The 12,982-nt window shown below is 42.6% G+C and overlaps 1 protein-coding gene across 4 annotated transcripts in view; it reads right to left on the bottom strand.

The window, feature by feature from the left end:
- Nucleotides 1-12,982, bottom strand: part of Ptprt (protein tyrosine phosphatase receptor type T) — a 1,029,624-nt gene that overhangs the window by 211,856 nt on the left and 804,786 nt on the right. For all 4 annotated transcript variants that reach the window (XM_078051815.1, XM_078051813.1, XM_078051814.1 and 1 more), the window contains exon 12: nt 12,297-12,570. In XM_078051815.1, coding sequence (XP_077907941.1) covers nt 12,297-12,570 — 274 coding nt within the window. The remainder of the gene's footprint in view (nt 1-12,296; nt 12,571-12,982) is intronic.

Below are 12,982 nucleotides of genomic sequence, written 5' to 3' on the forward strand. Positions count from 1 at the left end.
TGCTGTCTCCTCTGGCTCTTTCTTAACACTCTCCTCCAGGCACATTGACCTCCTTGATCCCCAAGTGAGCTGGACTTGGGTCACTCTGAGGGCCTTTCTCTTTGCTGTCCCCTCTACCTGGAATGGCTTGAGAACTCCACCTTCCCATCATTCCAGTTCTGTTCCATGTCACCTCCTCAAAGACACCCCTCGGGTGGCCCCTTGTCCTCTCACACCACTCTCCGGTGCCCAACATGTGGCTACATGAAATTGTCGAATTGCTGCCCGTCCCTTTCCCTACTCTCCACCAGAATGTAAAGACCGAGAAAGCAGGAGACAGCCCCGTCCCTGTCATGGATGCTGCAGTACCTGACACTTACTAAACATGCCATAAATGAGATGAGTGACATTAGGGTAAATCCCCTGGGTAAATTCCTTAATCTTCCTGGGTCATGATGGGCTCATTTGCAGGATGGGAGTGATCCCTTCTTCATATCTCACAATGGTGAACAAAAATCTGTGTACACATGTGTCTGAAACATGCAAAAAATTTATGTATATGACTTTTATTGTAACATATGATATTGAGATTTTTGTCAAGATAATTTTCTAATTTGTCCCATTTTCATCAGAATAAATTCCAAGCTGTTTCGCATGGCACACAAGGCCCTGTGATCTCGTCTGTTTCTCTCTGGCCTTCTTTCCCGATCCCAGAACCTCACTAAGTCTCCCCAAACATATGGTGGCATCCTCGATCCTTCGGCTTCTGCCCACAGGCCTCCTCACAAGACAAACCCTCTCCTCTGCCCCTCAATTCTGCCTGGGAAATAGCTACTTAGATTCCAATAGTCAATGAAATGTCCCTCCTTATGAGGCTTTCCTGAGTACCCGACATCCTCTCCACCTCCAAACCTACAGCCGTGTGCCTGGTCATCTGCCACTGTATTTCCTGATCTGGTTTATTGAACTCGCTGATTTTTGTGACTGTCTTTTGCGCTGGACTGTGAGCTCCCTGACAGCAGGGACTATATCTTATTTATTTGCTTATCTCCCCACCAACGAACTCAGAAAAAGCCCTTGATAAAAGAGTATTGGATTATCATCATCACCCGCATACATACCCTCACAGAGTTCCTGAGACCATAACCAATGGAGGCACGATTTTGCAGGGTAAAAAGACAGAGATGGGGTGTGGGTCAACGGGGCTGAAACCATAGTTCTTGGGCAAATCAATTCCCCACCTGGACTTCAGTTTCTTTTTCTACCCAAAGAAGCAAACTGGGCAATCTATAACCTGCTTTCCAATATTACATTCCATGCCTCCCATCCCTTAGCAGCAGGAACTCGAGGTAATGGATTAGCTGCACAATTTATCCCCTAATTGGGATGTCAGGAGTGTGGTTCCGCCGGGCCTCGTGGAGAGGGGTTAGATTTTCCATCAGGAGCCTGCAACCCCCAGGTCTGAACCAGCCTAAGCCAGAGGTGTCCTTCATGCTTTCCTGCACAGCTCTGATCTGACCTTAATGATCCCTCCTCTCTGTAAGCGATCCATGGAGCTGTAATTACTAATTGATGTTTGTAAAGTCTTTGAAATTCTCAGGTGACAGATGTAATCAAAGGCCAATTTATTATGATAATTGTTATTAGTACAGCTTCTCATTATTTGTGGATGTTAACGGCAGGGCCAGCAGGTGTTTTAAGACTGAGCAGGGGATTGAGGCTGGTCACATCTGGTGGGAGTGAGAGAAAAGTGTGGGTGCTTTGAGGATTTGGGATCTTTTAGAGGCTCCTGCTGGTTCCAGTCCAGCAATATTTCTCCACGTAGCCACTCTGTGGAGCTGAGACTCGGCGTGAGGAGGGCGCTAAAGGCACAGGACTGCATCTTTGCCGGTACAGTTTCCAATGCAGCTCACCTTTTGGTCCCTAGAATATTCTTCAGGAGGTCCTAACCTCTCAGAGTCTTGGCTTGCTCATGCTAAATGAGGATACACAGAGTGTCAGTGTGCACTCACTGTGTTGAAGAATGGGTTTGAGGTGAGCCATCACAGACACAGGAACAAACGTAAGTGGCATCCAGGACTAGGATGGTGACACTGGGGATGGGAAAACTGTGTGGGTTGGAGAGAACTTTAGAGTGTAGAGCAGATAAGACATGGTGATGATCAGACACAGAAGGTGAGGGATCTTGGGCAATTCAGACTTTACTGAGACAGGAAAGACTTAGGGATATTTTTAGAGAAGATGAATGAACAATTCACTTTTTCTAAACTACTGCCTACTATTTTCAACAGTCTTCTTAAGTTTGGTTCATGTCAATCACTTCTATTCTGTAGCCCAATAAATTGAATTTACGAGTTGGCAAAGTAGGAGGTCATGATGCAAAAGATGAGAAGTTCACCTTCCAAGAAGGACCTGCAGCAGGAGTGTCCCAATTCTCTGCTTGTCTTGAAGTACAATGTGCCCACCCTTCTTTGAAATCTCACTCCTTTCTGGCCAAGTGCCTACTGCACCAGGATGTTTTGGTACACCTGGACTTGGCTGACTTTGTCCTTCTTCCCTGAATTCCCTGGTCCCACAACCTGTTCATAGTCCGTTCAGATTTGATTGATGGGTTTTAAAAGACTGGGCGCTGGCAGGTTGTGCTTATTTCCTCTGCATCTCCACACTCTGGCTCCCACATGCCACCTCGGCTATCCGAATAATGATGGTTGACAGTGAGTGTTGATTTTTTCCCTAGTATCATAACCATATTCATTGTTCAATATTTACAAACATTCTTATGAAGTTGATACTCCTAGAGCATCAAGTTTTTCAAAACAAGAAAGAGACTCAGAGAGCTTAATTCACTTGCCTAAGGTCACATAGCTGAGCAGTAGGCAATCTATGCAACAGGAAAGAACTCATGCTAGGCATATTCATCAAAAACACTGAGGTGAAACAATTGGAAATCCATTAATCTTATTTAATAGCATTAATTAGTGAAATGAATGCCATTTTATAGCACAAGATATAGAATCCTTCAGTACAAATGGCTCCATTAAATTCTAATATTTTAAGGTCAGACCGCACAGAATTGATATAAAAAGGACTAATTGAGTGTTCAAGCTAAGATGTTCTCATGATACTGACCAGCATCCCTTCAGGACTACTTATGTAAAAATATATGTGATAAATGCCCCATTTAGTGTCTTCCACAAAAATTAGGTATGCTTCCTTCTATCAAGTAAGAGAAATCATGCAAACCTGCTAGATGCTTCTTTTTACCACGGCTTCTAGGAAGCTCAAGAGGTACAAATAATGGACCACTTCAGTAACCATCCATACTAGACCTCTAGCTCAATGACTTCCTTTCCTCCAGATTCTTGTGCTAATTTAAAACATTTAACTGAATATGAATATATATGCATTCATATATAAATATATATGCATGGATATCTATAAATATACATGCTGAAATATTTGTGTATGCATATATTTAGATACCCATTTGCATGCACATACACACATATATATATATACACATATATGTGTGTGTGTATATATATATATATATTCACATTAGCAACTATATCTTCATTTGAAAGGTCCTTAGCAATTTGCAAAGAATAATCACATCTACATACTTTTTGCAAAGGTTTCAGTGAGCTTAGGAGGGCATTTCTCATGCCCATTTGACAGATGGGAAAATGGAGTTCTGGCAGGCAAGAAGTCAGTTCATGTCGCTAACAAAAGGCAGAACCACTTGGGGCTTCCCTCTTTCACCATTCTGGAGCAATTAGCCCAAGCTTTATGTGATCTTTAGTTTGGAGGGTCCTGGTGGAGGCAGAAACCTTAACATATAGAAGCTTGGGCTGCTATTTCCATGAGTGTTTTTGGGGACTGGAGTCTGAGCTTTGAAGGCTTAAGGCCCAGCTGAAAAGATTATCAGCTGTCAACATTTGGGTAACCTTCATCTCCTTCTCCAAATGAATTTAAAGTATATTTGCATGGGAAGGAAAAATGTTCTTGCTCCCTCAGGTCTCGTACCATGATAATAAAATGTGTAAGAGCTGTGAGTGAATGAAAAAGTAAATTGGCAACCAGGGAGAACTCATCTTGGTATTTGTACAAGGTGACACTTAGGGAATTGCCTTCTTACCTGAGGAGAGAAGTTGGGGCCCCGGCAGAGCTCTAACAGAAGTTCAGAGTTTTTAAGAGCAAGTGAAAAAGCTCAGCTGATAGAAGCGGGCCCTGCAAGCAGAGGTAGGTGCCCGAGAGGGAAGGCTGAGGCCCAGGAATCAGAATACCCTCAAAGGAGGCTTGGGCAGGTAGGTAGGGCATGAAGCTCACAGACAAGAACGAGAAGGGGGCTAATACACACCAAGTCTTTCCAGAGCAGCTACAGAAAGTTTGCGATGCTAACCTTTGGTTCCAAATGCCCAGTTCAGAACTGCTCTACACTTCTAAAGGGCTGCTGCAGAGTTAATAAAATCCAGAGATGGGTTCCTGATGTAGGATTATGGTGTCAAGTCGGCAGAAGGTAAGAGGGGGTCTTGGATCCTCGGCTTTCTGTTACCTGGGCTCATTGCTGCTGGGTGAGGTAGATATGAGGCTTTCTGAGGCCTCTCACCACCCAGCCTGGCAGTATGCGGGGAGCCTCCCCCTCCAGAGTGGAACAGTGGTGTGGTGAGTATCAGACCTTTCTTTACCAGACCTCCCAGAGAATAAGCTGAAAGTCTCATCTCTCTATCAGTGTGCAGGAACCAACTCCATGAGACTCCAGGGGGCTTCTGACAATCTCTCCATCCACTATCAGAAATGGAGGCACGTAGTGAGACCAAGGCAGGAAGTAGAGTAGGAGAAATTAGCTTGCTTAGTGTCTGAGACACAGCAAGTCTTCAGTGAAAGACAGTCCTCAGAATTTATGATAGGTCTGGGTATCAAGGGATTTAAAGGCAAGTCTGGTGGTCCTTAGGGATGTTTCCAATATTCCAGTTCTAGGAATGAGGCCAGAAGGCATGGCTCCTTTCATCTCCTAGTCAAGCATGGTCACATGGTTGTCATTGGCAATGGATTATGAAAGTGCTGTGTAGCATTTTGCATGACAAGTTTTCTTTAATTAATTAATTAATTGGCTCTGGGGATTGAATCCAGGGATGCTTTACCACTGAGCTACATCCCCAACCCTTTTCATTCTGTATTTTTTTTTTTTTGAGATAGCGTCTCACTAAATTGCTGAGGGTCTCACTTGTGATCCTCCTGCCTCAGCCTTCCAAGTGGCTGGGATTATGGGTATGCACCACCAGGCCCACATTGTGTGGAAACTTTTAGAGCCAATGCTTATGCACCACATTCCTCTTTGTTTGACTTGGTGATTCTATCAAGATGGGCCATCCGTAGCCCTGAGTAACTATGAGAACATATCTCTTTGTTGACCCCTTTTGAATCCATAGTAGAAGTGAACAATATTTCTTTCTGGCAATTCACTGAGATTTTTGTCATTGTTTGTTACTGTAGAATCATTTAGTTTATCCTCACCATGATGAGAGTTTTCTCATAAGCTCCCCAGTGGATTATCTAGGACCCAGTCTGCCACATGGTTACCTGTGTGGTCTTGACTCTAACCCACTTGAACTTGGGTCTCCCATACCTCCTCCTCATTCTATGCTCCTCTGAGTTTCTTGTATGTGACATAATAATCATAAATAAGAAAATAGGGTAGGAAAGGCAATATCCTGCCCTAGAGATAAGATCAATTATTTCAAAAGAGAAGACAGAAGCAGATATCAGGCTTGAAAAATGTGTGCAAGAAGTTTAACTAAGAGGAATAAAACCTGGGATGCATCATTCTTGAGTTAGGGTAGTCAGTAGCTGGGATGTAGATGTGAGTCCTGAGGTTCTCCAGAGTTAGGGAGGTATGAGAGAAGTCTACTGGGCAGACTGGAATAAGCCAGGTAAGGATGCTACAGCCTGCCCCTCCCTCCAGAGAGGAAACTCAGGAGAGCAGCTAAAGGAAAAAGCAACACCCAAAGCTTTTATACATTGTCTCCTTCACTCTCCATCAAGCTTTTGAGATGCAGGTCATTAATCACACTACACATATTGAGATGTTAAGTAAATGTTCAAGTCCAAAGTGTTGGCAACAACTGCCACTCAAAACCAAATCTGGTCTGATGTTCAGCTCTCAGTTCTTTGCATCCCACCATGCCATGTGAAACCCATCCATGTGCAAACGTTCTTTTCACAGTGCCTGGGCACCACTTAACATAATTTCTTCCAATTCAGTCAGAGACACAGAATTATCCCTAACCCAGCCCTACCTAGATGATCCCAACTATTATAACGTGATTTTACTGCAAACATGGCGGCCCATTCAACACAGCATCTGGCTTCCAACTGCTCTCAAGAGGCAATTGAGTTCAAGAGCTGGAAGAGGAAGTCAGAGAATGAGAACAATCACCCTTCTACTCCCCACTTCTCTTATTTAGCTCAGTGCTTGGCAGAGGCATCGGCCAGGTTAAACGTACCCCTGCAGGATGAAAAGGATATGGCAAGGAAAGAGTTTTTTTCCTCTGCATAAATAGAACATGCATAACAGCATTGCCCAACAAAAGGTGGCTTCTGATGGAGATTTGCATGAATTCACCACACTTGTTTTGCATCCAACCGTTAATTATGGTCCTTTCAACTTCACAATCATGGCTAATGGTGGTGGGGATGCAGAGAACAGTGGATTCAGCAGACCTCATTCTGGGAAGAGTGGGAGAGAAACAATACAAAACTGCACCCACCTGCTGTTTATAACTATGACAGCTACTCTGGGTACCATTTGGAAGATCTGGAGGAAATCAAGCTGCCCAGGATCCTGGAGCTTGGGAAATGAGACATCTGGGGTGGGGGAGTCTTATTACTACAATGAAAGGAAAGTCCTTGAGGGTTCATCTGTGGTGGTGAGCTGGCTCAGAACCACAACCCTCATTCAGCCATGAGTGGAAATTCAGACAGTACGGACACTTATTGGGTGCCTTTTACCATGCAAGAGCTTTACGTAATTAATCCTCAAATGACTGTGTGAAGTATGGATCACTATTTCAGTTTATAAGTGAGGAAACTGAGACTCATAGAAATGAAATAGCTCACATCCTCATTCTGCCTTCATTCATTCAGTCTGATCAGTATCCACTGCCATCCAACAAAGGGTTATTGAGTATCTACTGTGTGGACGGACTTCAAAGTCTATCCAACATAGCATGGAGGATACAACAACAAGCAAACAATGAACAAGTAGCGACAGTAAACAGAGTTCCTTAGTGCGGTGACAGATGCCTACAGTACACATAAATATGTGCCATTAAAATATGTCCAGTGTTATAAAGAAAAAGAAGGGGCTGAGTACCAGAGCTGGATCTTAGGTAATAAGATCGAGAATTTCTCAAAGGAGGTGACATTGAAACTGAGGGCTAAAAATGAAGAAGGTACTAGTTTTGCAAACAACGAAGAGAAGAGCGATTCAGATAAAATGACAGCTTGCGTTAAGGCCACAAAGTGGGAAACACATCTTGAAATGCTTGACAATCAATGTCTCAGGAAAACCTTCAAGACAGGAGGGATAGCTGTGATGTCGACAGCACAGCCCGCTGTACCTGAAACACAGTGTAGGTTTGGGAACCCTTTGTAAGGAGAACATTGAAATAAAACAAGTCAGTCTACCGGAGAAGAGTGTAAACAGGATGAAAGATCTAGTGATCACCATGCCATGGGAGAAATAAAGGAAAGCATTGCATGTTAAATATCAGTGAAATGGCTTGGTGGCCAAAGGTGGGTGGCTGTTACTGTTCTATCACCTCAGAAAGGTTGAGGCAGCAAAGAAAGATTTGATTTGTTCAAATCAATACAAGTGGCCAAGAGGGGAGAGTTAAAGAGACAAAATTTGGTTTTATATAAGGGGGAAAAAAAAACCCTAATAATTTTACCTGCTCCACAAAGGAATCAAATCCCTTTCATTCTAGAGAATTGCAGCAATCAAGCTGAAGCCTAGCCAAGAAAGGTTTCTGTAAGATTTCTTCCCCACCCCCCACCCCCGCCTCCATTCTTGTCTAGATTAGATGGCACTTCAAAGTCCATCCAACTCTAAGGTGCTATAGGTGTATAATAGAGCTATATCCAAAACAACCTGTTCTAATATGGTCTGATTCATAAGAAACACAGGTGCTGAGAATTCAGTAGCAAGCACAGTACTCCCATCAACGGGCTACCTTGTCCTCGGTAAAATGCATCAGTGCGCAACTACAAGATTGCTAATATGAAAACATTTTCAACACAATGGCCTGTGAACAACTTACTTCATGAAATACCTGAAAGGACTCTGAGAACTGTATCTTATCATGCATGTCAGACTTAAATTCTCTACAGCATTTCTAGGGCTGAATAAAAATACTTAATATTCACAGATCACTATTAGAGTTTACAAAATGTCTTTGTCCTCATGCAAGGATAGCTAGCCTTTAATGAGTGACTTCCACACTCTCAAACCTAATGATAAACGATTTGACACTATTTCACTGATTTATTTATTTATTTGGGGTCTGTTCTCCGCTAGAATGCAAACACTACGTGTGCAGAGAGCTTTTTCTCTTTGTCTTATGATGTATTTCCTGAGCTTAGTCAAATGCCTTTCTGATGTGCATCGGGAGCTTGATATATGTGCCTTTAATTAATCAATCATATCTAACTCTTTTAATAGATTAATTAAAGCCACAAAGCTACCGTTTTTTTTGTACCTAGGCAGTCTGATTGTAAAGGCTGAATTTACAGCCACTGTGCTAAGCTGACAAATTAACTTTAATATCCACAGAATAAAGAGGGGGAGACTGTTGTCTGATGTCTGGGGAGTAAAACCTCTAATTGATGTCCCGTGTCACTCTTGTTCTGCTGAGGTCACTCCTCTCTGTGCTTGGGTTGGGGAAATTTACTCTAGAACAACTTTGTCTTGAGTTCTGTAGACTTGGTTGGCTGCTTGATTTCATGCATATCTTGGTGGGAACATCTGGATCCTAAAATTCCCTTACTATGTCCTGCATAAATGTTGTAGGTAGGATATAGAGGGGTGAAATTGGTGGGGAGTAAATTATTCCATCTGTCCCACAATTCTCTGCAAAAAAATGTTCTTTTTTGTTTTCCTTTCATTTGTTTCAGTGGTATAGAACTGCACCAGTCTTGCTTTTTATCTATTAGTTATATAAGTTTGCAAAATTCTGAGTTTTACTTGAACAATTTTTTTTTTAAGAAGGGGAAAAGAGCACCACTCTTTCCCCTGTCTAATCTAGAGTTTTTGTCTTTTGTCTTAGAGTTTCTGATTTTCATGTTCACTGATAGTGTCCTTTGTTGTCCCTGTTTTTCTTTGTAGATTGTTTTTTTGGCTTTTCTATTATTAATTGAAGGTCCAACCTTGTGTTAAAAATTACAATTCATAATCCATGCATGCATGATTATGTCAGAATGAACTCCAATATTGTGTATTACTAGTGTGTAATAATAATGAGGTTAAAATTACTTTTAAACCTCTTCTTTGTCAAAAATAAAACAATAGTTATTTGTTCCCTTTTGTCTAACAGAAGAAAATTAGCAGATTTTTGATTCACACTTCAATCCTCCAACCCTTTCTCAGTTTTAGTTGACATAGTAGTGAATTATGAACCCAAATCACAATTGTTCATTTTTCCATTATGTCTTTAAGTAATTATTTTTTACATTAACCTTCTGTTTTGGAACATATTTAGAGCAATTATTTAGCGTTAATGTAATGTCTAATTAGTTTCATGTTCACTGTGGATCTTTTAGCTCCATATTTGTCTATTCTTGATTTCTTTATTTTGATTCATTGCTTGGTCAATTGCTCTTTAAATGATTTATTAGGAGTAGGGCATGTGGGAGCCTCTGGTTACCGAGAATGTCTTTCTGATGTATTCGCACAAGAATAACATCTTGGCCGATCAGGAATTTGTGGGTTACAACATTTTCTCTAAAAAATCCTCCACTGTCTACTGCCTTCTATGAGAGAGAAATCTGAGGAGCCAGACAAAGATTTGCTACGGTAAGCATGGCTGCTCTCTACCTTTGACCTTTTCACCCAACTCTTTTCAGTAAAACATAATAATAAAAGACAGTAATTTAAAGCAAAGTGTGATTTCTCCTTGCCAGAAAATACAACACTGAGTGCCCAGATCCGACTGTTCTTCCTCTTTCTGTTCCCATGAGGCCAACTGCAGACCCCAGACACTCTGCATAAGCATTCATTCAATTCCCTTCCTGCCTGCTTGTCATTACTGGGAATCCTAGTTCCAAAATGAGAGTATGCATGACCTGGGATAGGAGATGTCAGTCATTTAATGGCCTGTCTCCACTTGGAAGCAGGAGTAGAAACAACTTCTAAGACAAGGCAATTTCAGAGTGGATCACTTCTTCTTTTTTTTCTCATTGCAAAATCCTGTGTCTTAAAAAGGGGGTCTATGCTATGATGACTGGGGAACAAAGCCTCCAATCAATGTTCTGTGTCACCCCTGTTCTGCTCAGGGCCAACCACGGTTGGGTTGGGGAAATTCCTTCTAGGAGACAATTGTGTTGGGTTCTGCAGACTTGGATCTATTGTTTGGTTTCATGATTATCTTGGTGGGAATGTGGAAGAGGATCCATGGGGCTCTTCCCAGCTTGGAAAACCTAACCCTATCTCTTGATTTGTGCCGAGGGCAGAGAAGCCTACTTAACAGAGAGCTGTGCTGAAATGAGGGCACAGAGCTCTAAGAAGAAGATGGGCCCCCAGATGCTCCTTCCCATCTTTGTGTCTGCCTACTCAATACATCAGAGTGCTTCATGCAGAGGGAGGACCAGATGGACAGGTGGAAGGCAGTCTGGCAGCTTCTCTTTGTAGTTTTATATTCTCTGTGAGGAGTGTTGCTTGGACCAGTAATAAATGCAAAACTGAAATACCAAAGTGGAATTTAAATGAGCATGTAGACATTCTAAATGTTAATTAGCTCCTCAGTCCAGGTTTTGTCCCAGGCGATGACTGCCACTGACAGACTCAACTCTAACTTGGCCACCCGGAGCACGGATAGATCGTTCACCATACTCTTCACCTAATCTCGCTTTGGTCTTGAGCTTTCTTTCTTGGTGAATGCCTGCCTTCCCCACCTATACTACATAACATGGCACATGCCAGGCTTCCTTCCATTTCAATAAGCTCCTGGAAGGCACATAATAACCACAGTGTGAACCACAGGGCTTGTTTATTGAATGAATTCTAGAAATCTATCATGTGTTCATAAAAGGATCCCAGATGACAAATACCAGCTCATGGTACAAGAAGGACCAAATATATTGTGCTTGCAGAAAAAAAAAAAACCCAGATAGGTGTGCTTTTAGAGAAGGCAGATGGTAGAAAGGATCTGCAGTGAAAGAAACAGTAATTAAGAAGGGGACCACATTATTTCTATAGACCCCTAAGAGTGTAGACCAATAACAGTATGTGGGTGCCATCATCAAAGAGATATTTAAGGATGTATATGACAAAGCTTTCTTGGAGCCATAGTCCTTAACACCACCCCAAAGATCAACAAAGTAAAGTATCTATACTTTCAGGTACTCAAAACTAAGCACTAATACCAGTTAACTGTCACGCTGCAATAGTGACTGAAGCTCTGTTGAGTGTATGTGTGTGTGTATACGTGTGCGTGCGTGTGTGCGCGCGCGCTCAATAATTTTTAGGATCCTTTCTAATCCTGTAGTTATTTTTATGACTAGACCACTACTCGATCAAAGAAATATTTGACATCAAAACAGTTACCTTGTTACTGGGAGAAAAACTATTTTCAAACGAGACTAATGGTAATGTCAAGGGAATAGTATTCACAGGTGAACTAAAACATGCAAGTGCATCCATACCAAGGTAGCTTGCTAGTTATTACTACTATAGATAAGGAAGTTCAGGCTCAGGAAGACCATGTGATTTGCTCAAGTGCAGCACTTTCTCCATACTCTAATAGAGGAGGCTGCAAATGATTTCCATAAAGAGCAGCAGAATAAATGTTTTAGGCTTTCTGGGGTGCACAGTCTCTGTTGCACTTGCTCAACTTTACTATCAAACATCAGCATAGCCATTGAGAAAATGCAAAGGAACAGGCTCAGCTGTATTTAAAAACAACTTTATCGAAAACCTCCAAAAGCATAGGTCTGGATTTGACCCCCAGTTTGTCAACCTCTACTCAGCTTTGCTGAACCTCTCATGGGAGAATGGGAAACCCAAACAAGGCAAGGAATGGCCTCTTTGTGGCCAGACTTACTCCGTTTGCTTTGCTGAGTGCCTGGAAGTAGATGCTGTAGCTTTTCAGTGGGGAGAGAGGAGGGTTCCAGTAGCCATTGTATGTCTTGTTGTCACCCACTGTAAACGGCTGAGTGACAGGCAGGTTGGCAGGCTTCAGTTCAGCAGCAAAGTAGTGCAGAGAATCCAGGCTGGAGGCATTCCTGTAGCTCACAGGGACCGAGAAGCACTCGATGATGTCAGCCGCCCTCCGGGACTTCTGAAGTCGCTCCTCCTTGACCACCAGCTGATAAACGCTGGATGGGAAAGAGGAGAGACAGATGAGCAACCCTCTGGAGGGATAAGCTCCTTAGCTCTCGAGGAATTGGCACCACTTCTTCCACAGGGAAACACTGTTGTCACTTCAGCTATCCCCCCTTCCCCAGCTTTAGGTTTTCAAACCTAGAGCTCTGTAGAGATCTGTTTCCGTTCAGGGGTCCCAACTCAGCTCCGATTGACATGTCCAAAATGCAACTCAGCCCCAACACCTACAAATCTGATGTACCTCCTCCTTCATTTCTTTCTTGACTAAGGGGTTGCACCATCTCTCAGGTAGCCAGAATCTGAATTTAGGGCTCCTCCTTAGTTCCTACCATCTTAGTCCTCACTCTCCTCCTCTACTCAACAAGCCCGATGGTCGTGACCTTGGCAGCGTTCCCCCCTCTGCCC

This window comes from Ictidomys tridecemlineatus, chromosome 5 (assembly GCF_052094955.1).
Source record: "Ictidomys tridecemlineatus isolate mIctTri1 chromosome 5, mIctTri1.hap1, whole genome shotgun sequence".
Lineage (NCBI taxonomy): Eukaryota > Metazoa > Chordata > Mammalia > Rodentia > Sciuridae > Ictidomys > Ictidomys tridecemlineatus.